Below are 26,005 nucleotides of genomic sequence, written 5' to 3'. Positions count from 1 at the left end.
TTGTAAAGGATTCAGTGTGGGATGTGGTTTCCACTGGCCCAGGGGGCTTGAAGGATACCATTTCAGTCCTAAGGAGTGTAAAGTTGGCTATTGAGAAGTTTCTCACTGTGGTCTTTTGTGCTGGGGGTGGAGGTGGGATATGAATATTTAGGGTTATTAGTTTATGGTCTGATCTCACTAGTGAGGGGTATGTACTTCCGGTGTTGAGCATTGTGTCCCCATGTTTGCGATGATTAGGTCAAGTATATTATTTCCCCTTGTGGTGGAGGTGACTAGTTGTTCCATCGCATTTGAGTTGATGAATTCCAGGAACCTTTGGGCTAGGGTGTTGGGGCTTGAGTAATGCACCCAGTCTATGTTTGGGTAGTTGAAGTCTCCCAATATGATGGTATTTGGTGAGACATTCATATCCTCCAGTGTCTTCAGGAAGGCTGAATGGAGTTCCTGAGATTGCGAGGGTGGTCTGTAGCATGCTACAAGTTGTATAGCAGTTTTGCCTACGGTTAGTTGCACATGGATGGTCTCCGATGCTTCATGCATTGCCACTAACCTGGAGGTGTGGGTGTCTTTAATGAATATGGACACTCCCCCTCCTTTTGTGGTTCGGCCCAGGTTTTGGGGCTGAAATGCATGATATGAGGTATAACCTGGTAGGGCTGGGGTGCTCTCAGCAGCCTTGAACCAGGTTTCAGTTACTGTACAGACATCGATGCTCTCCATACTGAGGAGTGCTTCGAGAGCCTGCATCCTGAGATTTAGACTTCTGGTGTTGAGCAGCATTACCCTTAGTTTTTTCCTTTATTGTTTTCTAAGGTGGTGGGTTTGTCTTTTGAGCCTTGCCTAAAAAAGGCACTATGGGGGTGGCGAGAGCCTTAACCAATATTCGGAAGCCCAGTGGTGACAGGTGCAAGCCGTCCCTTGTGAAGCAGCGTGGCTTGTCCAGCATGTCATCCCAAGCAGACAGACATTGGATCCCCCCAGAATGACACCAGTAATTGCACCAATTATTAAAGCTGATCATCTTGTCTTTGTATTGTGGCATCATTCTTGGTGAGGGCAAGATGCTGCTCAGGGTCAGGGTCATACCGGCCTGGGCTACATAATCAGAGAGCTCCTCTATGACTCTTCATGTAATCCAAGGAGGTGCGTCTCAGGTCATTCACGCCGGCATGGACAATGACGGAGTCATATTTGTACTTGCTTTGGAGTGACCTGAGTGCTTGTGTTATGTGGCGGATCCTAGCGTAAAGTCTTCTTTGGTAAGATCAGACCAAAATGGTCTCTTCTGAAGTAAAAATAAAACCTGGAACCCCAGCTAACCATGGAATATCCTGGAACTACTCTATGGCTAATTTCCTACTATTAAGTGATAACCTGACAGAATTTCAAGCCCCCATATACACTGAGAACACTGCTGCCTACGCAGAACTGTTCACAGAAACCCTATATAAGTATGTTAATAGCTGCCTAGAGGCAGCTCTACCCACCAGGAAAAAGTACAGAAATAACTCAAAAAACAAACCACCCTGGTGGAATCACAACATCAACAGCCTGTATAACAGAAGGAAGGCAATCATGACAAAAATTAGGAGGTGCAGCACCCAGCAGGATAAAAGCACTCTCATCAAACTAAACAAACAACTTAAAGGACAAATAAAGTCTACCAAAGCCAAATCTGAGTCAAATCTGGCTTCCCAGGCCAAGGGCAACCACAAGGCATTCTTTAGCTATGTCCATAACCTCAAAGGCAACATATAATTGGGTAAAAAGCTCACTGTAAATGCAGCCACCTATACTGTGCCAGAAGATATACCAAAGCTACTGGCCAACAAATTCAGCTCCAGCTTTACCTCTTTCTCCCCCCTCAACCTTCCCTCAGGAAATACCATCAAATACAACTACCCCTGCTATCACTAGGGAAAAGATCCTTAATGCCCTCTCTAAGACCAAGAACACTGCATTAATGGGCCCAGGCAATATCCCAGGATGCTTTCTAAAGAGCATGAAACATGACCTATCAGGCCCTCTGGAATTGCTATTTAACTGTAGCCTACAAACAGGCTTCATGCCTCACAAATGGAGAACAGCAACAGTCATCCCTCTGCATAAAGGTGGGCCATCTACACACCCATAAGTCTCACTAGTCTTGTATGCAAAGCCATGGAAAGAATTATCATGGGAATTATCAATACTGACATAGGAAACCTCTAGACACTGGACCCAACCCATTTGGGTTTCATCAAAGGCAGGTCATGCCTACCCAAACTGGTGGACTTTTCTGAGGTCACCAAAGGAATGGATGAAGAAAACAACCAATTTAAACTGTGATCTTAACTCATTACAGCAGAGGGTGCCTCCAGGCATTCCTGCAGGTACCTTCTACTGCGCCTCTAGGGGTCAAATATTGCTTGTTCAAAACCTTGCGACATACAAGGTATCAGAATATTTTATCCTGAAGCATACATCAAGGCAAACACAACTGTATTAATGTTTGACCTTTGTCAATGAATATTTGTTAAAACTAAGTTGATGACTTCATTTTAAAGGCTCCAGCCACACCTACTGGGAGTTACAGGTGCACACTAATAAAAGCTGTACTGGAGAGAATGAGCTATCATTCTTTATGTTCAAGGTTTTGGTTTAATTTTTAACCTTCTACTCTATGTTTTTTAAATTGTTTGGGGTTGTTTTGATTGGCTGGAACGTTTGCTTAGAAGGTATTTAAGGATAAGCTGGATGTTAATGGTTGTTCTGAAGAAGTCTGTCATTCAGCAGATGAAAGTGCTCAACCACTTATATTTCCTATTATTTGTTATTTTGCTACTTTATTTAAAGTGCATTTCGCCTCATTTTTGTGTTTCTTGGTTTACGGTGAGTAGTGTTTTTGGTTCCTGTTCAAATTTTGTGGACAGCAACTGTGGTCTTTGGAACAATGTGCCTTACAGTGGTAAAATGTGAAATACACTGAACAGTTTGGAATAGTCCATCATTAAAAGTACAGCAATCGCTGTTTAGCATACAAATGTTACAAGAATGCTGGGGTGCTTTACCCCCTTCCAAAAACACTTTAATGACATAACAGGGAGTTTTGACAGTGTCTATTTCCTTGCTATCTATATTTTATTTTTTGCATTTGTGGTACAATTTATTACAGGTGTCATTAAAGGAAATACTGCCAGCCCAGCTATCTGGAATTGTGTAAATAATTGTATGTAATTTGTGAATATTAATATGATTTATATAGAAGAGTGACAAAGGGAGATACTGCCAGCACAGCTGTCTGGAATTTTGTAAATAGTTGTGTGTCAGTTGTGAATATCAACAGGATGCAATTGCTTGTTTGCGTTACCACCTTATTCCTACTGTATGTTGTATGTATATCAAGCTGCTGGTACAGAAGTGTGTGTGAAAGTACTGAGCTTAAGGACGTGTCCACAGTGTACCCTACTAGGAAAGAACAGAAATGTATAAAAACTTTTGCACTTGTGTAAATGTATATGTTTTAACAGTAGAACATAGTGGGTAAACTGGCAAAACTTCAGGAAAATAGTTGTAATTAAACTGTTTTATAACCACATAATAAAAATAGATATTCTCTTTTAGTTTCAGTGCAACAGGAGACAATGTCTAGAACTAGGGAGCCTTCAACATTGTATTGCAAGTGTTTTATTGTTTTATGTCTCATAGCAGCTGCAAACATCTGAAGGATATATGTTTTCACAGGGAGATGCTAAATGCTAGTAGTTTCTGACAATAGGAGTTTAGGTTGGGAACTAAAATCAGGTGACAAAAAGTGATGTCATACTGCCAGCTACCCCAGCAGTAATATTTGATATTCATTTAAGAACTCTCAGAGAGAGAGAGAGAGGAAGACAAGAGTGTTTTGCATTTGTCTTTGACCTGACAACATCCACTTACCACTTCTGCACTTGCCTTGCTGCAAGTAAGTTAACTAGGGTACAGTAATTTCTCTTACATTCAGTTAGGAATATAGTGAAGTATAGCTTAGGTGTTTTCTGTGTTTATTTGAGACTGTCGTGCAATGTTGTTTTAAACACTTCCTGTGATTTTGAACTCTGAAGTCACTGTGAATACATATTTAGTATTGCCTGGTTCTTTTTTTATTAAATATATTTAAACCTTTCAATTGCGGCTGGTCTGTTTAGAGATATTTAAGCTCTTAGTGTACTTGCATATCTATTTGGTGACACTGTACAGGCCACTCCTAATAACCCGGCTCTTGGCCAAACTACCATTTGGATTAATAATAACACTACACAGTATGACTGGCCACCCTTTGCCAAGGGCCTTAAAGTAGCTGATAAGTAGTGGCTAGTGGCTGTGAAACGACCTTATAGTCTGGGCAGAAAGGGGTCATAGCTAGCAAACCTGTGCCAGCCCTTCCCAGGTGTGTGTGTGTCTGTATATAAATCAAATCTCAAAGTGTGTCTGCCAGCTACTTGGGCAGGGACACAAAGCACTGGTTGGACAGAGAGGGTACTGGAGGTCTTGGTTTGGCCAATTAGCTTAGATATCAAACCTATAGCTGTGCCAGAGGGGAGTCTTACTGGAGATCTGGAGAAAGAGGGGAAAAAGCCCCAGACTGACTATGGTCTCTGTGTGCTCTTATGGGAAATTGCACTTTGCTGTGTGTGTGTACTTATCCTCCCAGTGTGTATGTCCCCCACTGTCGCCAGTGGTGAGGATTTAGGGTCCTTGATTACTGGGTCAGTGCTGGGGTGTCACAATAGGTTTTGCACTTCTGATAAGGTGCTTTGTAATCAAGGACATCTGTCATGACTGTGTCTTTGTTGTGTTCTGGTCTGAGACCAGTTTATGTCCTAGAAATGCACTTATAATTGTTGATGTACTGCAGGAGTTTTGAACACAAGCTTTAAACAGGACAATATCTTGATATGTCTACAGCTGTTTAGGGTCAGCGAGCCATCAATTTTAAGCAAGGATGCATAATGAGCCCTGTACCTCATTCATGGAAAACGAACCTCTCTACAACACCTGATCGGTGTTGTTACAGCATAAACTATATTATAATAGAAGATGAGCATTATGACGCAGAGGCGTACTTTATCAAGTTAAGAAAAAGAAAAATATAATTACATGTATGGTATGACACATAGTGTCAAAGGGAGGAAAGTATTATGGGACAAGATCAGCTTATTAAAATGTATATTAATTTCAGTTTCATTAATGATGCTATAATATGATTTTTAAAAAGCAAATATTTGTATTTAGGGCTGGGAAAAATACAGCTTCATAAGCTAGAGTATTGCTGTGTCTTAACTGCATTCTTTTAAAATGTAATAAGGAAAAAGTACGTATTGCATGAAGTTGAGACATGTTAGTAATACAAAAAGGAATTTGTTAGCCTGACTCCTCCAGGCTAGGAGTGCATTGTTGCTAGGGAAGGTTTGAAACATCTAAAGTCAGAAACAAGACCCCTTGGAAGCAGGCAGATCATGTGTAGAACGGTGTGCATGTGAAGTCCGAGGCGAAAATCACGAGGGATAAGGACATTTGCAAAGCTTTCTATTAGTCAGAGTAATTGAAACGTAATAAAATTGCATGACCAGTTTAGATAAGTAAAATGTATAAAAGATGTAGTTCGTCTCTTTTCAGGGAGACTGATTTACCAACTGCTATGAAGATCATCTCCCAGTGCTGTTAAATAAAATTTCTGTTTGCACATCCATAAGTGTTGTTCCTGACTGAAGGACAGGTTTGGCAAAAGATTCTATGCCTCATCTACCTTTGTGCTTGGGATGTTTAACTATTTGTTGTATTTTATCAGGCTAGAAAGGGACTTAGTCAAGGAACTTTCTAGTAAGGTCCCTGGGTTCATGTCTACCGAGGAGCAGGAGTCTTTTTCATTCAGGCTGGCCACCCTACACTCTTTAGCCAATGCGTCCATGAGGATAATCTCTCATGGTGCGGAAGGGTACTTCAAACGCAGCCTGTTTCCGGCATTGCCATACGGTGCCATGCCTGGATGAGGCTGTGTGATTTTGCAGAGCCTTTCAAACATTCCTTTATTAATGCTCCCTTTAATGGCTCCACCTTGTTTGGGCTCATGGTACTTGACACTTTATCCCAGAGTGAGATGGATGATAAGTCCCTGTCTGCCATCAGAATCAGGTTTTCTACTCTACAACAGACCTTCTCCAGGAACCAGCATGGAAGTAAAAAAACATGGTTTCGGAAGTTGCAGGATCCTTTCCAGGACACTCAAGAAGACCTATTCCCCTTGGGCAGGAAACTTTCCAGGACAAGCCTTTCCAGCAATCCTGAACTGTTGCCCAATTGCTCTCCTCTGGAAGCAGTCGGGGGACATTTCACCTTTCACCCATCACAAATGACAAGTGGGTGCCAAGGATCACATCCAGAGGATACTTCATTCCCTTTTCCGAAACTCCCAAATGAAAACTCCACCTCCCCAATGTTCCACTCATTCATGAGGAGGATTAGGCCCAGGAAGTAAAAAAGTTGCTGCAAAAAAGAGAGTCATCCAAGAGGTCCCCCCCCAATCAAATCGGATTGGGCATTTACTCCAGATTCTTTTTAGTACCCAAGAAAACAGGGGACTTGTTACCTATCTCGGATCTGACCTCTCTGAACAAGTCGGTGAAATACACAAAGTTTAGAATGGTCATGATTCAATCCATCTTATCTCTCCTGAAGCTGGGCGAATGGATGTGCTCTGTAGACCTCAAGGATGCATACTACCGTATCAAAATGGAGAGGCACTCCAGGTGTTTTCTGCATTTCAGGCAGGGAGCCAGTCACTACCTGTTTAGGGGGCTTCTGTTTGGTCTCACCACAGCCCTCAGGGTGTTCACCAAATGTCAAGCAGTAGTTGCAGCTCATCTCCAACTGCAAGGTTATCAGATATTTCCATATCTGGACAACTGGCTTCTGACCACTCCAACCGGGCATGTACTCCTTCAAGCTAGGAATTACTTTCCCAAACTGGCCCCAACCCTGGGGATAACTATCAACATACAGAAGTCACAGCTGAATCCGGTACAAGCCATAGATTTCATAGGGATCCACCTAGACACAAGGACATCCTACACTTTCCTCATGATAGACAGGGTAACAAACTTGAAATTTCACATCAGCCAGATTTTGACCACTCCAAACCCCCCCCCCCCAGTCTCTCTAGTTCTCAGGGCATTAGGTTCAATGGTGGCCATTATAACCCTTCTGACCATGGCACGCTTCCACATGAGGATATTACAATGGACCTTAGCAGTTCAATGGTCGCTTCTCAGAAATCCTTTGAATTTTCCCGTCAGTCTGTCTTGGGTGTGTAAGGAGTCTCTGTGTTGATGGCTTCACTTCGGAGAAGTTACTCAAGGATGCCCATTCGTTCTTCCTCTCCCAAATGCCATATTAACCATGGACACCTTCCAGTTTGGGTGGGGGGACATTGTCTTAGCCGGACAGTCCAAGGCACGTGGATGCCCCAGGAAACCAAGTTGCATATCAATGTACTCAAGATGAGAGTAGTTTTTCTTGCTTTGCAAGAACTAGACAGCTTTCTACCTTGGAGGACTTTTGCAATCCAAATGGACAATATGTCCGTGGTGTGGTACATCAACAAACAGGGGGGGACCATGTCTTAACCTCTATGTCGAGAAACAATGAGTGTGTGGTAGTGAGCAATTTCTACCAACCACTTTCTGGTAGTAATGCACATTGTAGGGGAGTCCAATATATTAGTGGACAGGCTCAGCTAAGTGTTACTGATTGCTCACGTGTGGTCCTTGAATCAGTCAATGGCAGCCAAGATCTTCCAGAAATGGGGTCATCCTTGCTGCAATCTCTTTGTGTCCCCTTTCAACAACAAATGCAGCAGGTATTTTGCCTTGATCCCTCCTCAGGGACACAGTTGTCTATGCTTGGCCCTCTGGTCTGCTCTGTGCCTTTCTTCCTCTACCGCTGATTCCCAAGTTGTTACAGAAAGCTCTGAGATTGTGAAGCAAAGTGTTCCTCATTGCCCCTTTTGGCCTCGACAAACCTGGTTCATCTTCCTTTGGTGTCACCTGGTTTGCCCCTCGATAACTTTGGATACAAGTTCAGATCTGCTCTCTCATCCATTGGGGCATCCACATCCAGATATTCAGGGCCTGAAATTAACTGCATGGTTTCTCCACTTCTGATGATGGCAAGATTTCCCAGGCTCTCTTCCCCCCATTCAAGAAATTCTGATTTTCTCTCATAGGTCTTCCAGACGTAAAATTTACAAGAGTAAATGGAAGAGATTTTCCTTTTGGGCTGAACATAAACAGATAATTCCCTTTACAGCCCCAGTGGCAGTCGTGCTAGGTTTTTGCTTCCGTTTTCAAGGCTGGTGCTAGTTAGTCTGCTGTCAAAGTTCACTCGGCTGCCATATCCACCTTTCACGTGGGTTTGATTCCTTATCTCTTACCTCTTCTAAACGGTGTACAGCCTTTCTCAGGTGCACCTTCCTGCTCCGACCACGATGAAAGATCCTTCTCCCCTGTGGGATTGAACTATGAATTTGCAAACTTTAGTCCATCCCCCTTTTGAACTCTTAGCTACTGTGTATTTGAAATTTCTCTCCTGGAAGACTCTGTTTTTAGTAGCTATTACTTTGGCCAGCAGAGTGTGTGAATTCCAAGCCGTTTTGGCAAAATTTCCATATCTGATTTTCCACAAGGACAGAGTGACCCTGCATACTAATCCTTCTTTTTTACTCAAGGTGGTAAGGACGGGAACATTAATCAGTCCATCAATCTTCCTGTCTTTTTTCCTGATTATTAAAAATAAGGGGAAATACACTTTGCATTTGCTTGATGTACATAGACAGCTTTGTTTTTATATACATAGAACCAAGCCCTTCAGGAAGTCTGATCAGTTGTTTGTTTCCTTTTCAAACACAAACAGTAGTAAAGCAATTACTAAAGTTACACTAGTAAGATGGTTGAAAGACTGCATTACCTTCATCTATTCTTTCAAAGGTAGTCCTTTACCAGGACAAATAAAGGCCCACTCTACAAGGTATGTGGCTACTTCTCAGGCTTTCTGGTGCAGAGTTTCAGTTGAGGATATCTGTGCTGCAGCTACTTGGTCTAACCCCCAAGCATTTATTATGCATTACAAATTGGACATCATATGCATGAGTAGAAGTGCTTTTGGTTCTGCTGTACTCTGGAATATCCCTCCCTGATGGCAACCTTGGATTACAGTAGCTGGGGACTCTGTCCCGCAGGTTAACAGAATGAAGTGGATAACATTATCTAAAGAAGTTAAGTTCTTACCATAACGTTCCATCTGTGTTGTCCACCTTCATTTCCATTAACCTTCCTGCCCCCCCTTCCCTCATCCAAGTCTTTGGGAAGCCTGGTAGAATTTATAAGGAATCTCTGTTCCTTCGGTTGAGCTCCTGATGTTCTCTTTCATTGTTATGTATAGTCATATTTGATCAGTGTGTTATTTTAGGGTAGTATAACGTTTGTTAGCGGTTATGTTTTTTGGCAAACTTGATCTGAGATATTCTGGGGGAGCAGGGCATTATGGGTAGGGAGGAGGAACTCAAGTCAGGAGTCTTGAGCTGGAAATAGGGCGGCCAGTCAGTTCCAAGGATCAAAACCATTACCCACAGGTTAATTAAAATGAAGACAGACAACACAGATGGAACATTATGTTAAGAACATAACTTCTTTTTATCCCCACATAGGAGCAAGTTTGGAATACCTTATCTCATGCTCTTATCAGCAGATGCCTGGTCGGGGTGGTATTGGGCCAGTCATCCAGGTATGGAAACATTCGGAATCCTTGCAGTCTGAAGTGAGTTGCTACCACTGACATGCATTTGGTGAACATCCTGGGGGCTGTGATGAGGCCAAAGAGCAGTGCTCTCAGCTGGTAATGACTGGCTCCCAGCCGGAAGTGCAGATGCCTTCTGGACCATCTGTTCATTTTTATGTGATAGTACGCATCCTGAAGGTCTATTGAACTCATCCAGCTGTTCCTGCACAAAAAGGGCAGAATGGACTAAACCATCACCATCTGAGACTTTGTATGTGAAACTGATTTGTTCAAGTTGCTGAGATACAAAATCGGTGTCCAGTCCTCCGTTTTCTTTGGCACTAAAAAGAGTCCTGACTAAGTTCTGGATCCTACCTGGTCTGGCGGGACCTCCAGTCCTCAGTTTTCTTTGGCACTACAGAGAGTCCTGACTAAGTTCTGGATCCTACCTGGTCTGGAGGGACCTCCAGTCCTCCGTTTTCTTTAGCACAAAAAAAAAAAAAAAAGAGAGTCCTGACTAAGTTCTGGATCCTACCTGGTCTGGTGGGACCTCTTGGATGACTCTTTTCTAGCAGCTGTTGTACTTGTAGTGCTGCTTCTTTCCTCTAATTGGGTGGAACATCGGGAATTTGCATACAGCTGGAGGTGGAAGGGAAAAGTGAATTATATAACCTCTGGAAATAATCCTCTGCACCCACGTATCTTCTGTGATGTCTAGCCAGGCTCTCTGGTACAGGGATTATTGACCCCTGATTGTCTCCAGAAGGGGACAATTAGTCCTCCTTTCAGGAGCGCTGGTAGGGTCTGCCAGAGAAGGAATCTCTATGCCCTTAGTTCTGTGGGCCTCCTCTGCTGCATGGATGGCATCTTCCATTCGAGTTCCCCCTCTGCCCCTAGGGGAACCATCTCCAGATGGATCTTGGAAAGGACCCTGGGACTTTCCGAACAAAGTCTTTTGACCACCTTGTTGATTAATAGAGAAAATTGTTTGAGGGGTCGAAAAATGTATGTCCACTGCAGAGAGGGTCTTTCTATCTTTCGCACACTTGTAGAATGTGTCCATCACTTCCGGGCCAAACAATGAACTGCCGTCAAAAGGTGCATTAACAAACAAGGACTTGAAGGGCTCCGCAAAATCACACAAGCGCATCCAGGCATGCCTCCTAATGGAAATGTCTGAACCTGCCGCCCTTGAGGTACCTTCAGCTGCATGAGAGAGAAGCTTCATGGACAAATTAGAAATGGATTGAAGGGCTGCCAACTGTGAAGCCACAGAAGTCGGAGTCTCAGCAGTAGTGTTCCCAGAAAGGGAATCTGACAGTTCCTTTATCTAGTTCCTTTGTAGTCTTGTAAAGTATGCCAGGTAGTTCAGCGACCTAAGGGCAAAGTTTGCCGAAGCATACACATGCTTCCCCAAATCTGTCCAAAGCCCTAGACTCCCTGTTAGGGGGATGGATAGAGGAACTCTGCTCAGCAAGTTCCTTCTTGGTGGCCACTGCCATGATCATAGCATCTACAGGCACTCCCTTACTCCACAACTCCCTTCCTACAGGTGATGCCAAAATCCAATCTGGTCTTTTGGGAACTGGCTCAACTGTGTCTGGCTCTTGCCACGCCTGCCTAGAGATCAAGTCAATGAGCTTGTCGGCGGATTGAGTTACCCAGGAGGTAGACGGGCCCGATCCACAGGCTTCTAGGAACAGCGATTCCTCCACAGAAAGGTTATCAGTTGAACAACCACATATTTGCTTAAGGATTTCAAGGATGTCTCCAAATGAGACATCTTCAAGTGGTGATCTTGGGAACCCTTCCCATTCATTAAAATCAGTATCTTTGGTGACAGACCCCTGAGAGAGAGTCCAAGTGCCCCCTCTTGCACTTCCTCTTCCTAGGGACTTCTTCAGTGGGCTGTTCCAGTGAAGTGTCAACAGAGATTGGATTGTAATATCCTGCTGAGTAATCTGGAGACTTTGGTCTGGCTGTCCCTGTGGCATAGAATGATGGGGCTCAAGGCACAGACACAGCTGGGTACCAGAGGGAATATCTGAAGGGGTAGAAACCATCTGTCCTGCTGAAGCACAGAAAATTCTCTTCACCATCTCAAAGGCAGAACACTCCGAGGAGAAGGAAGCCATTGGAGCCAAGAAGCCATGCTTCAGCTCCATTGGCTCCCCTGCCCGAAGGCATTCCACCCAAGGCGGAGGTTGGAGCTGAGCTATCCAATGCCAAGGCTCCTCGAGGAAGAGATTGCTCTGAAAACGTTGGAGTCAACTCTAACATCTCAGACCTGACAGTGACTCTTTGGCTCCAAGAGTAGTCTGATTTCTGAAACCTTCAGAGCTGGTGCACTCAGAGATGGCCTCGGAGTCAAATATACCAACATCTTCAGATCCGATACAGATGGTCCCAGATGGTTCAGATCCAGGGGCTCTGAAAAGATAGGTCAGATCAGAGATAAAGTCAAGATTGGTGGAGTAGTACAAACACGAGCTTCCTGACCCAAAAGGGTAGGAGCTAGGAGAACTCCCATCTGTATCTGCGCCAAGAGAACTTTCCTCACCATTCTGTCCACATCAACCTTGGTCAGACTCCTGGAAAAAACAAGAAGAAACCACCGATGGGGACCTACAGTGCTGGTGGGATTTGAGGCAAGAGGATGGTACTCTAGAGGGTTCTGGGACGAAAGAGGGGGAATACCTGGTCCTTGGCAAAGGCCTTTGATCTGAAGAGCTAGGATCCAAGGAAGCCTTTGCTGACTCTGACACTGGCTGAACAGGAGCAATATTCAGATCCGACTTATGTTTTTTCCTTGGTGGTTCTGTGGTAGGATCCAATGAGAGAGCCACAGATCCTGAAGGCCTTGAAGACTTAGCTGAAGGCTCCTTTGACTTAGGTTTGGGGACTGAGCCCCAAAAATACCCTCTGAAAAGGATGAGGATATCAATCCTTTGAAGGTTAATTTATTTTTCCTATTTGTGACTGCTTGCACGTTGAAGGCCTTACAGACTGAACAGTCTAAGTGAAGATGGTCTGGGCCCAAGCAGTATATGCACAAAACATGTGCGTCTGACACAGGCAACTCGTGCCTGCATTTGTAGCACTTCTTTAAGCCAGAAGGGCTTTTTTTCAGATATTTTGAAAATACTAACAAAAAATAAGAGTAGAAGTCATTTTTTTTTAACTATCAAAAGGAGAAATATTATATATTAAAAAAAAAATAACGAGCAATGGGAATTAGAACTACACTAAAAAATGTAAGGAGGAAAGGGAAAGGAAACTGTTGCCAAGTACCGTAAAAAGACTCCGCTAAAAGTAAAAAGATTCCGCTAAAAGTAAAAAAGATTATGCTAAAAGTAAAAAGACTACGCTAAAAGGAGTAAAAAAGGGAGGACTTATAAATGGAAAAACCTAATCTCTTAGAGGTTTAGATCTTTAGCTCGTGGCTCTGATGGATTTGGATTTTTTGAGGTGGAGCATGTCCATTAATTCTGAATTGGACATGGCCTTGTACGTAAGGCACAGATCACCTCTGAGCAGGCGGTATGCTACTGAATAGAGCTGGAGCTTTTCAGTCTGGCAGCATATGACATATGCTGGAGACCCTTGATCCTCTTGGTAAGGTACTTTTGGGGTCTCCTCCAGCTGCTGCAGGTGCCGGGTGAGGTACACACCAAATGGGGCATTGTACTCAATCATAGGCCTGATAAGGGAGGAATATAAGGGTACAATGACATCCTTTGATCTGGATGTGAATCCCTTCATGATAAGGTGGGCAAGGTAGAAGGTCTTTCTAACCACTTTGGCGACGTGGGTGTCAAATGAGAGGTCACTGTCAACTTGGGTCCCCAGGCCTCTGATTACTTTTTCCGTACTTAATGGATTACCACCTATGTGGTAATTTGTGGGTACTTTGTTTTTTCCAAAGGGGATGACTATACATTTTTTGGCATTTAGTTTAAAGCCATGACTCTGGCACCGGTCGTCTGTTTCTGTGAGGCCCTTCTGGAGGATGCATGTGTCAGCTGGTGTGTCGACTATGGCGCCCAGTTTGCAGTCGTCTGTGAACTTTGTCAGCCACAACCCCCCTATGTTTGCCTGCACATCTGAGAAATAAATGGCGAACAAGAGGGGTCCCAAGACAGAGCCCTGTGGGACTCCACTTGTGACTGGCTTAGAGTCTGACATAGCTCCAGCTATTCTGACTTTGTGGGTTCTGTCCTTTAGCCAGTTTGCAACCCATCTTGTGACAAACGGGTTTACATTTAAGCTGTTGAGCTTGTCTATGATGCCTGAGTGGGGTATTGTGTCGAAGGCTTTTGCCAGATCCAGGTAGGCTGTATGAACTGCTTTGCCTTCATCGATGGCTCTAGTGACTGTTTCAAAAAAGTCCACCAGGTTTAAAAGACAGGATCTGCCTTTTACAAAGCCGAACTGGGTAGGGTCAATTGTCTGTAGGTCCCCAATGTCTTTGTTTATGAGTTCCATAATGATCCTTTCCATAGCTTTGCAGACCAGGCTGGTCAAGCTTATGGGGTGGTAGTTTCCAGGGTCTGTAGAGGTGCCACCTTTGTGGAGTGGGACCACTGTAGCTGTATGCCAGTGTTCAGGGATGTATCCTGTAGCAAGGCTAAGATTAAACAGCGTTCTTATGTGCGGGTTTAGCTCCTCTAGGAGTTCACATAGCAGGCAACCCGGGACACCGTCAGGTCCCATGGATGCTGTATTTTTAGCTTTGCTGAGGGCAGCTCTCACCTGGACATCTGAGACTTCAGGGAGGTTGCATTCAGCTGAGATATTTATTTCGTCTTTTGGGGGTGAGGGAGGGGAGAAATTTGCACTGAACCTGTCTGCCAGTATGTTGGCAATATCTATGGGGTCAGTGTATTTTTTGCCGTTATGAACTAACTCTGCGCATATCTGAGGGTTACCACCCAGGTTTCTAACATAACTGAAGAAGGCCTTGTGATTATCTTTAGTGTCCTTAGCGATTTTTCTCTCGAAGTAGGCCTTTGATGATTTTATTAGCGAACGTAGTTTTTTGCTAGTGCTGATCAGGGATGCCTTCCCTTTAAGGGATTTTGCTCTGTCTTGCAGTAGCTTCCTTCTCTTGTTATAAAGTTTGTTTATGGCTGGGGTCCACCAGATAGGATGCCTGCCTTTGGTGGAAAGGGTCTTGGTTTTATTTGGGATTGCATGACCCATGCATTCTTGGAGATGCCTGTAGAAAGCATTTGTGAAGGATTCAGTGTGGGATGTGGTTTCCACTGGCCCAGGGGGCTTGAAGGATACCATTTCAGTCCTAAGGAGTGTAAAGTTGGCTATTGAGAAGTTTCTCACTGTGGTCTTTTGTGCTGGGGTGGAGGTGGGATATGAATATTTAGGGTTATTAGTTTATGGTCTGATCTCACTAGTGAGGGTATGTACTTCGGTGTTGAGCATTGTGTCCCCATGTTTGCGATGATTAGGTCAAGTATATTATTTCCCCTTGTGGTGGAGGTGACTAGTTGTTCCATCGCATTTGAGTTGATGAATTCCAGGAACCTTTGGGCTAGGGTGTTGGGGCTTGAGTAATGCACCCAGTCTATGTTTGGGTAGTTGAAGTCTCCCAATATGATGGTATTTGGTGAGACATTCATATCCTCCAGTGTCTTCAGGAAGGCTGAATGGAGTTCCTGAGATTGTGAGGGTGGTCTGTAGCATGCTACAAGTTGTATAGCAGTTTTGCCTACGGTTAGTTGCACATGGATGGTCTCCGATGCTTCGTGCATTGCCACTAACCTGGAGGTGTGGGTGTCTTTAATGAATATGGACACTCCCCCTCCTTTTGTGGTTCGGCCCAGGTTTTGGGGCTGAAATGCATGATACGAGGTATAACCTGGTAGGGCTGGGGTGCTCTCAGCAGCCTTGAACCAGGTTTCAGTTACTGTACAGACATCGATGCTCTCCATACTGAGGAGTGCTTCGAGAGCCTGCATCCTGAGATTTAGACTTCTGGTGTTGAGCAGCATTACCCTTAGTTTTTTTCCTTTATTGTTTTCTAAGGTGGTGGGTTTGTCTTTTGAGCCTTGCCTAAAAAAGGCACTATGGGGGTGGCAAGAGCCTTAACCAATATTCGGAAGCCCAGTGGTGACAGGTGCAAGCCGTCCCTTGTGAAGCAGCGTGGCTTGTCCAGCATGTCATCCCAAGCAGACAGACATTGGATCCCCCCAGAATGACACCAGTAATTGCACCAATTATTAAAGCTGATCATCTTGTCTTTGTATTGTGGCATCATTCTTGGTGAGGGCAAGATGCTGCTCAGGGTCAGGGTCATACCGGCCTGGGCTACATAATCAGAGAGCTCCTCTATGACTCTTCATGTAATCCAAGGAGGTACGTCTCAGGTCATTCACGCCGGCATGGACAATGACGGAGTCATATTTGTACTTGCTTTGGAGTGACCTGAGTGCTTGTGTTATGTGGCGGATCCTAGCGTAAAGTCTTCTTTGGTAAGATCAGACCAAAATGGTCTCTTCTGAAGTAAAAATAAAACCTGGAACCCCAGCTAACCATGGAATATCCTGGAACTACTCTATGGCTAATTTCCTACTATTAAGTGATAACCTGACAGAATTTCAAGCCCCCATATACACTGAGAACACTGCTGCCTACGCAGAACTGTTCACAGAAACCCTATATAAGTATGTTAATAGCTGCCTAGAGGCAGCTCTACCCACCAGGAAAAAGTACAGAAATAACTCAAAAAACAAACCACCCTGGTGGAATCACAACATCAACAGCCTGTATAACAGAAGGAAGGCAATCATGACAAAAATTAGGAGGTGCAGCACCCAGCAGGATAAAAGCACTCTCATCAAACTAAACAAACAACTTAAAGGACAAATAAAGTCTACCAAAGCCAAATCTGAGTCAAATCTGGCTTCCCAGGCCAAGGGCAACCACAAGGCATTCTTTAGCTATGTCCATAACCTCAAAGGCAACATATAATTGGGTAAAAAGCTCACTGTAAATGCAGCCACCTATACTGTGCCAGAAGATATACCAAAGCTACTGGCCAACAAATTCAGCTCCAGCTTTACCTCTTTCTCCCCCCTCAACCTTCCCTCAGGAAATACCATCAAATACAACTACCCCTGCTATCACTAGGGAAAAGATCCTTAATGCCCTCTCTAAGACCAAGAACACTGCATTAATGGGCCCAGGCAATATCCCAGGATGCTTTCTAAAGAGCATGAAACATGACCTATCAGGCCCTCTGGAATTGCTATTTAACTGTAGCCTACAAACAGGCTTCATGCCTCACAAATGGAGAACAGCAACAGTCATCCCTCTGCATAAAGGTGGGCCATCTACACACCCATAAGTCTCACTAGTCTTGTATGCAAAGCCATGGAAAGAATTATCATGGGAATTATCAATACTGACATAGGAAACCTCTAGACACTGGACCCAACCCATTTGGGTTTCATCAAAGGCAGGTCATGCCTACCCAAACTGGTGGACTTTTCTGAGGTCACCAAAGGAATGGATGAAGAAAACAACCAATTTAAACTGTGATCTTAACTCATTACAGCAGAGGGTGCCTCCAGGCATTCCTGCAGGTACCTTCTACTGCGCCTCTAGGGGTCAAATATTGCTTGTTCAAAACCTTGCGACATACAAGGTATCAGAATATTTTATCCTGAAGCATACATCAAGGCAAACACAACTGTATTAATGTTTGACCTTTGTCAATGAATATTTGTTAAAACTAAGTTGATGACTTCATTTTAAAGGCTCCAGCCACACCTACTGGGAGTTACAGGTGCACACTAATAAAAGCTGTACTGGAGAGAATGAGCTATCATTCTTTATGTTCAAGGTTTTGGTTTAATTTTTAACCTTCTACTCTATGTTTTTTAAATTGTTTGGGGTTGTTTTGATTGGCTGGAACGTTTGCTTAGAAGGTATTTAAGGATAAGCTGGATGTTAATGGTTGTTCTGAAGAAGTCTGTCATTCAGCAGATGAAAGTGCTCAACCACTTATATTTCCTATTATTTGTTATTTTGCTACTTTATTTAAAGTGCATTTCGCCTCATTTTTTGTGTTTCTTGGTTTACGGTGAGTAGTGTTTTTGGTTCCTGTTCAAATTTTGTGGACAGCAACTGTGGTCTTTGGAACAATGTGCCTTACAGTGGTAAAATGTGAAATACACTGAACAGTTTGGAATAGTCCATCATTAAAAGTACAGCAATCGCTGTTTAGCATACAAATGTTACAAGAATGCTGGGGTGCTTTACCCCCTTCCAAAAACACTTTAATGACATAACAGGGAGTTTTGACAGTGTCTATTTCCTTGCTATCTATATTTTATTTTTTGCATTTGTGGTACAATTTATTACAGGTGTCATTAAAGGAAATACTGCCAGCCCAGCTATCTGGAATTGTGTAAATAATTGTATGTAATTTGTGAATATTAATATGATTTATATAGAAGAGTGACAAAGGAGGTACTGCCAGCACAGCTGTCTGGAATTTTGTTAATTGTTGTGTGGCAGTTGTGAATAACAACAGGATGCAATTGCTTGTTTTGTTACCACCTTATTCCTACTGTATGTTGTATGTATATCAAGCTGCTGGTACAGAAGTGTGTGTGAAAGTACTGAGCTTAAGGACGTGTCCACAGTGTACCCTACTAGGAAAGAACAGAAATGTATAAAAACTTTTGCACTTGTGTAAATGTATATGTTTTAACAGTAGAACATAGTGGGTAAACTGGCAAAACTTCGGGAAAATAGTTGTAATTAAACTGTTTTATAACCACATAATAAAAATAGATATTCTCTTTTAGTTTCAGTGCAACAGGAGACAATGTCTAGAACTAGGGAGCCTTCAACATTGTATTGCAAGTGTTTTATTGTTTTATGTCTCATAGCAGCTGCAAACATCTGAAGGATATATGTTTTCACAGGGAGATGCTAAATGCTAGTAGTTTCTGACAATAGGAGTTTAGGTTGGGAACTAAAATCAGGTGACAAAAAGTGATGTCATACTGCCAGCTACCCCAGCAGTAATATTTGATATTCATTTAAGAACTCTCAGAGAGAGAGAGAGAGAAAGACAAGAGTGTTTTGCATTTGTCTTTGACCTGACAACATCCACTTACCACTTCTGCACTTGCCTTGCTGCAAGTAAGTTAACTAGGGTACAGTAATTTCTCTTACATTCAGTTAGGAATATAGTGAAGTATAGCTTAGGTGTTTTCTGTGTTTATTTGAGACTGTCGTGCAATGTTGTTTTAAACACTTCCTGTGATTTTGAACTCTGAAGTCACTGTGAATACATATTTAGTATTGCCTGGTTCTTTTTTTATTAAATATATTTAAACCTTTCAATTCGGCTGGTCTGTTTAGAGATATTTAAGCTCTTAGTGTACTTGCATATCTATTTGGTGACACTGTACAGGCCACTCCTAATAACCCGGCTCTTGGCCAAACTACCATTTGGATTAATAATAACACTACACAGTATGACTGGCCACCCTTTGCCAAGGGCCTTAAAGTAGCTGATAAGTAGTGGCTGGTGGCTGTGAAACGACCTTATAGTCTGGGCAGAAGGGGTCATAACTAGCAAACCTGTGCCAGCCCTTCCCAGGTGTGTGTGTGTCTGTATATAAATCAAATCTCAAAGTGTGTCTGCCAGCTACTTGGGCAGGGACACAAAGCACTGGTTGGACAGAGAGGGTACTGGAGGTCTTGGTTTGGCCAATTAGCTTAGATATCAAACCTATAGCTGTGCCAGAGGGGAGTCTTACTGGAGATCTGGAGAAAGAGGGGAAAAAGCCCCAGACTGACTATGGTCTCTGTGTGCTCTTATGGGAAATTGCACTTTGCTGTGTGTGTGTACTTATCCTCCCAGTGTGTATGTCCCCCACTGTCGCCAGTGGTGAGGATTTAGGGTCCTTGATTACTGGGTCAGTGCTGGGGTGTCACAATAGGTTTTGCACTTCTGATAAGGTGCTTTGTAATCAAGGACATCTGTCATGACTGTGTCTTTGTTGTGTTCTGGTCTGAGACCAGTTTATGTCCTAGAAATGCACTTATAATTGTTGATGTACTGCAGGAGTTTTGAACACAAGCTTTAAACAGGACAATATCTTGATATGTCTACAGCTGTTTAGGGTCAGCGAGCCATCAATTTTAAGCAAGGATGCATAATGAGCCCTGTACCTCATTCATGGAAAACGAACCTCTCTACAACACCTGATCGGTGTTGTTACAGCATAAACTATAACATAGTGAAAGCCTTAGGAGCTCTTCAGTAAGTTTCCTATTGCTACTGATCCAAGTTCTAGGTTAAGAGAACGTTTATACGCGTGACTAGTTATAATACCGTCGATGGAAAAGACGGAATCTTGTTGACATGCTGAAGGTAGTTTTGGAATCTTCTCTCCAAAACTCCCTTAAGTGAACCGTTTTGTGCAGAGGGGAAAGTGCCCTTGCACTGCCTGCAACTTATATACACCAACTCCTAGGTCACACAACAGTTGAGAAAAAAGCAAACTCCACTGTCAGCGAAGTTAGTTTCACTGAACAGCATTCGCACATGTAACACATGGTAAAACTGACTTTGTGATTTGACACATTCCTGAAAAGACTGGCCATTCTTTGTCAGATGAGATCTCGTATTAGGAGATGTTTACATTTGATAGAGTTTATTTGCTTCAGTCAAGAAAGTAGGAAGCAAAATAACTGCAAATGTCATCATGTATGTAAAAAGAAGGTGAGGGCACAGATTTACATCCTAACTGCAGTAGTTTATTAAAGTCCCATAACTTCTTAAGATAATGGAAATTGGCAAACTGCTACTCCTCATACTAGCTTTGCATTCCAGTAAGTACAGCCATCTTTTCTGCTTTATTACTTGGCTTGTTACATTTCATAAGCTCAGTAATATGCTTTGTTTGGTGATATTGAACCAGTGGTCATCTCTGACTGACATGATATCGTTAATTTGTAGAGTAATCCAAGTAAGGGTTCTTAACCCAGCTCTCAATTTATGCAACAGGTGGGTGTGTGTGTGTGTGTGTGTGTGTGTGTGTGTGTGTGTGTGTGTGTGTATGTAGCGGGGGGTGCACACTGTAGAAGATTCAGGAAGTTCTAACTGAAGAACTGAGTAGTGTCACCAGGTGATAAGGAGCAAAGTACAGTCCACTTACCGATCCCAGCACTTGTAATCTTCCAGGTTCAAACTTGTCCATATTTCTAGTGCAACAGAAGCTTTCTTTATTGTGCCTTTCATCAAGATTCCATATCACACTTCAGGAAACTGGTCACTTATTGAATCAGCCACGACTCTGACAACATGAACACTGGGTATCAGGAAATGGTGCTATCAAAATGCAGAGCAGCATGTCGTTTCTCACAGATGTGACGTCAATCCATGCAGGAAAACCAAAGTGAGAGGGAAATGGAGTGACATTCCAAAGGTGACGCTAATCATCTCACACACTTCTTTTCAGTCTGCGTTTAGGTCTCCTAAACACAATTCACTTAGTCCTTGTGTTAGATGTCAATCAATATACTATTTTTTTCAGCCAGTGTTATGCTGCCATGTAACAGAACCCAAAGTCTGCACTTTAATAACATTAACTTTCATTTTTATTTGGATTAACAGATATTTTGTGATCTCACTATATGGAACCTACTTATCAGACAGGCAGCAGGACATGTCATAAATATATTTTAATTGTGACACCTCTTGTATACTTGTGTTTCCTGTCAGCTCTTAGGTCACCATACTCAGGACAGCATATTTCACAATTTTCTAACACATGATTAAGTCATGTTTCCAAAATGGGTATGACATCTGGTTCACTTAAAAAGCTAACAACTAAGTTTTATTTTTAATACTATGAGCATTGAGGTGGAAGGTTTTAGGGCCCATTAATGTAGACCATATCATCTTCAGCTGGATCAGTAACAGTGAAGTTGAGATCCAGCCCCAGTCCGACTTGAGTTCCCCACCACGTAGCATGAACAAAGAAAGGATCAGTAACTCATAATACCTAAAAGCTGACGTGACCTTTCCTACTACTTAATTCTTGTGATAAAACTGTGTTTGTTTTAGGTGCTTAAATTGTTTAGTAAGAAAACTTACTGGAAAGGCATATCATCAATAACTATGTTTAAAAGAATACAATTTTTTTCTGGTTTTGAAAGGACTGTATGTCACGTCTCTGGGATACCATCACAAACTCCTACTCTGTTGTACAGGGGAAAAAAAATACTGCATACAGTTAAATCTCTCGGCCAGGTAACATGACCTCTCCTCTGAAAGACTCTTCCCCCAACTTTATTGCATCAAGAAGAAAATCAACTGTGTGACATGAAATTAAAAAATCCACACGTGCCAAGTACCACCAACCCACACAGCAGACAAGATTAGATGCAACAATTACATCCCACTCATCCTCCAAATTCAATAATTTCTCAACAAAACCATGATGCTATGCATTTTAAACAGTCCTTTCAAAAAGTACTTGTCTGGGCAAAATTTTATTTGCATTCCCGCCAAAAAATAAAACGTGCAAACAGCTAAGCTAAGCTGCAACATTCAGGTACCACTCCCTCACCTCCTGTCCATCTTTACAACAATAATTACATTTTATTTTTGTAGTAATGGGTGCAACATTATTAATTTTATCAGTAATCATACTGTTATTTGAGGTCATTATACACTGAAATCATTAGGATAGCAAAGTCACAGTCAGTACTTTAAAGGAGTGTACACTCTTTCTGTGATCTGGCAGCCTTCTGAATGAAAAAACAGACATTTGTTGAGTGCACCCTCTTCCTGTGATCTGGCAGGCTTCTGAATGAACCCCTTACAAAAATATAAAAATCTGACATTTGTTTTTTTACTTATTTATATAGTGTTTAGTCCGTAAGTAATAGTACTGCTAATTTTAGTTTCTTAAATGATTGCCAATAAATTCAATCTCATGTTCAATGCACAAACAATACATTTCTTTCAAAGTCTATAAGCAAAATAATTTTTACAGAAAGTAAATAGGTAAATGTAGGGTTACTAACTAAGAGATCTCTACGAGACATAAATGAATATTACCTTATAAATGTAGGAGCAATGCGGAGAACAACACTGCACCGTTCAGGTTTTGCATTGCCATCATAGAAGATATCACGGAGAACCACAGAGTCTGATGTAACACATGTTCCTGCTCGAGTTGTTGGAATTCCTAAATGAAACATGGCCTCACTGCACAAGAACTCTCTGATGCTTGACCTGAGAACTTTGCGTCCATCTGCTTGCCTATAGACAGAATCAGTTGTTATAATTCCTTAAAACCAGAGGGCCAATTTTTCTACTCAACATTAACATGTTTCTGGCATATGGTTATAGTCAGTGATTGGGGATTGTCATACAAATTAGAAAAATTACCTTCAACAATTCATAGGTCAGAAAATATTTCTGTGACATTCTACACAGTGCAAGAATGTATATGTACATAACACACACACACACACACATATATATATATATATATATATATTTTTTTTTCCATTAACCATCACCACATTTCAAACTACAGAGGTATGCACAGAGAAACCATCACCCTTGGTGGAGGCACTTTTTGTCAAATCATTACTGAAATGGTTTTCAGACTTTTTTTTTTGATATGCTAAAACCTTCAGTAAAAAAGTTTCACCAAGCTGGTATGAGGTCTGAAACATGACCCCCTCCCCGGCTTTAGAAATGCACTGTTTAACCGACTGCCATTCCAGGAGCAATTTTCTACTTTCCACCCACACAGTGCCAAAAAGGGTCCACTCCCAATGTTGAATGTCATAACCCACTAACAGGATAAAATAGGCGCTGTTGAATGAATGAATGAATGAATGGATAGGTAGAACTGTTTCAGGCAGCAGTGAATTCCTACACGTGCACATTAACACATGGAAAACTACAAGATAACTTGGGCTGGGGGCACTTTATCACTGGTTCATTTTTGAGGGACAGCTACTTAATTACAGTTAACTGAATGCCTCATTTGTCAAAGGCAATATCTGCTCTTCTATCTTTTGGCAAGTGAAACAGGAATACTGACTTTTCAGATCAGCAGAGAATGACTGGGGTTGCACATGTTTAATATCTGGTGAAGTCTGTGAAAATGTGCATTATGGAAGTAGTAATTTTTACATAATCTCATCTGTTTCCCTTTTTCTGTAGGCTGTACAGAGCAAGGAGTGAGAGGGTACAAAGCTTGCCACCAGCAAAACATACATAAGTGGACTTTTTACTTGAGGTTTTATTTTATTTTGTTTGCATGTGCAAATAAATGAAATTTGCAAAACTGGGGGACTTTGTTACTAGACTATGATCAGTGGTCTTTCAAATGTTGGCCCATCAATACAGTTTTCAAAAGCAGAAAACTGCTGAAACAACACACTAATGTGAGACTAAGTAAGGATGTAAAAGTGCTTTAGAAAAGCATCGCATTTAGAAATAAGGAAAAACAAGATACAAATATTGTCCTTGTCTTGTTAAAAAGTTGGCATAACAATGGAGAACATATACTACTCAATAAATAATCATTTTTAAATGAAAACCTACTTCAAAATGAAATGTGTGGCCAAACCATATACCATTTTTTTATTTTATTGTTAATACCCCACACTCTAGCAACAGCCTTCTTTGGGTTAAGACCCTCATTTGACAATGAGAAATAACCGCAACATACCCCCATTTTATGTTTGTGTAGTAAGAATCTTTGTGTTCAACATCTTTGTATCCTGTATAGGAAGGGTTAAAATGTGAAACTGCATTGCGTGCAAAGAAATAAGCTAAAATGAGTTGTTTTTCTTGTAAGGAATTTGCTAACCAGAAAGGAATGCACAGATGCTACTTTGGTCCAGGCACAGGCCTATCTTGGGACTGACCTCTGACCAAGGAGGAGTGCATAGATGTTACCTTGATGTAGGCACCAACTTATCTTGTGTCTGACTTTTTTACCATCTAAGGCTCCACTGAGTGAATTTATAGCCTTGACTGAAATTCCTTGTCTAGTAACCAGCTGCTGAGTATGCACGAAAGAGGGTATAAAAACCCATGTAAAGTGTGTAGAAATTAGACTGCTAGCAACAGAACTTTTTGTGGCAGATCTCCATGCATGTTAAATAAACTCTTTTTTGGCCTACCTTTTTTGCTGCGTGATTCTTCCAGTATATGTTAAGAGTATTAAAAATCTTTTGACATTTCTGGCGCCCAAGAACGTGGGGCCACCTCTTCACGGTACGAATCGCATAAGAGGGACTGAAAAACCTGTACAGGAAGGGGAGAACGAATCTCGGGCTCCCTTGAATGGAAAGACCTCCGACAAAAAAGTCGTAAGTAGAGGCCAGTCACTCTTAGATTCGATCCGTGGACGGTGATTTAACGAGGCGGAAGATCCGCAGTAAGGTAAGCTTTTTTTTGTAAAAGTTTTTTATTTAGAAGAGAATAGTCATAAAGGAATTTCTTTTGTTTAAAATTTTACAAAAGACCGGTAGAGATCTCAGGAAAAGGAAACAGTTTTTCTTTTAAATAAGAAAAATGGGAACAGGAAGCAGTTGTTGTGTTAGGAAGGGCTGCTTAAATAAAAGGACTGAGGATGAGGAATATATGTTTAAATTACATCCGAAAAACTTGAAATATATAAAAATGGAAGAAAGACTATGGGTTTAGTGGTACCTTGAATAAATCAGAATGTCAAAATCTAGTGAGAGACCTGCGCAGGGACACAGGAAGTAAGGTTAAGAAACAAAAAAAGGTAGGATTTCCTCAAGCACAGAAATGGTTAGAAGAAGCTAATAAGAGACATAGGGAACAATTTTCAAATAAGGGAAGTAGTGGCTCGAGTGCAAAGGTGCATTTTTTGTCCACAAAGATGACGAAACATCTATTGTCTGTCGTAAACCAACGGCCCTACCCTTGTATTCTGATGTCACTAAAGACAGGGTTAGTCCACCCCAGTATCAAAAAGAAAGAAGCAGAAAATCAAGAAAAGGTGTCCTTCGTAGTCTTACAGGAGGCAGAGAAGCAGGGAAAAATACCCTCCATAGTTTTACAAAAAACAAGCAGAGGAGACTCTGGAGCTACGTAACCATAGTATAGACAAATCAGAGTAAAAACAAAAAGAAGCTAAGGTACATACCCTGTCCACACACTCGTATC

The 26,005-nt window shown here is 42.1% G+C and overlaps 1 protein-coding gene across 1 annotated transcript in view; it reads right to left on the bottom strand.

The window, feature by feature from the left end:
• The window catches only part of SELENOO (selenoprotein O), an 857,804-nt gene that overhangs the window by 594,529 nt on the left and 237,270 nt on the right, over nt 1-26,005 (bottom strand). Inside the window, exon 2 of the mRNA XM_044088791.1 lies at nt 22,901-23,104. Coding sequence (XP_043944726.1) covers nt 22,901-23,104 — 204 coding nt within the window. The remainder of the gene's footprint in view (nt 1-22,900; nt 23,105-26,005) is intronic.

Source organism: Protopterus annectens, chromosome 11.part0 (genome assembly GCF_019279795.1).
Source record: "Protopterus annectens isolate FY-2018-M chromosome 11.part0, PAN1.0, whole genome shotgun sequence".
Taxonomy (NCBI): Eukaryota; Metazoa; Chordata; order Ceratodontiformes; family Protopteridae; genus Protopterus; species Protopterus annectens.
This window is presented reverse-complemented; position numbering and strand designations above follow the sequence as displayed.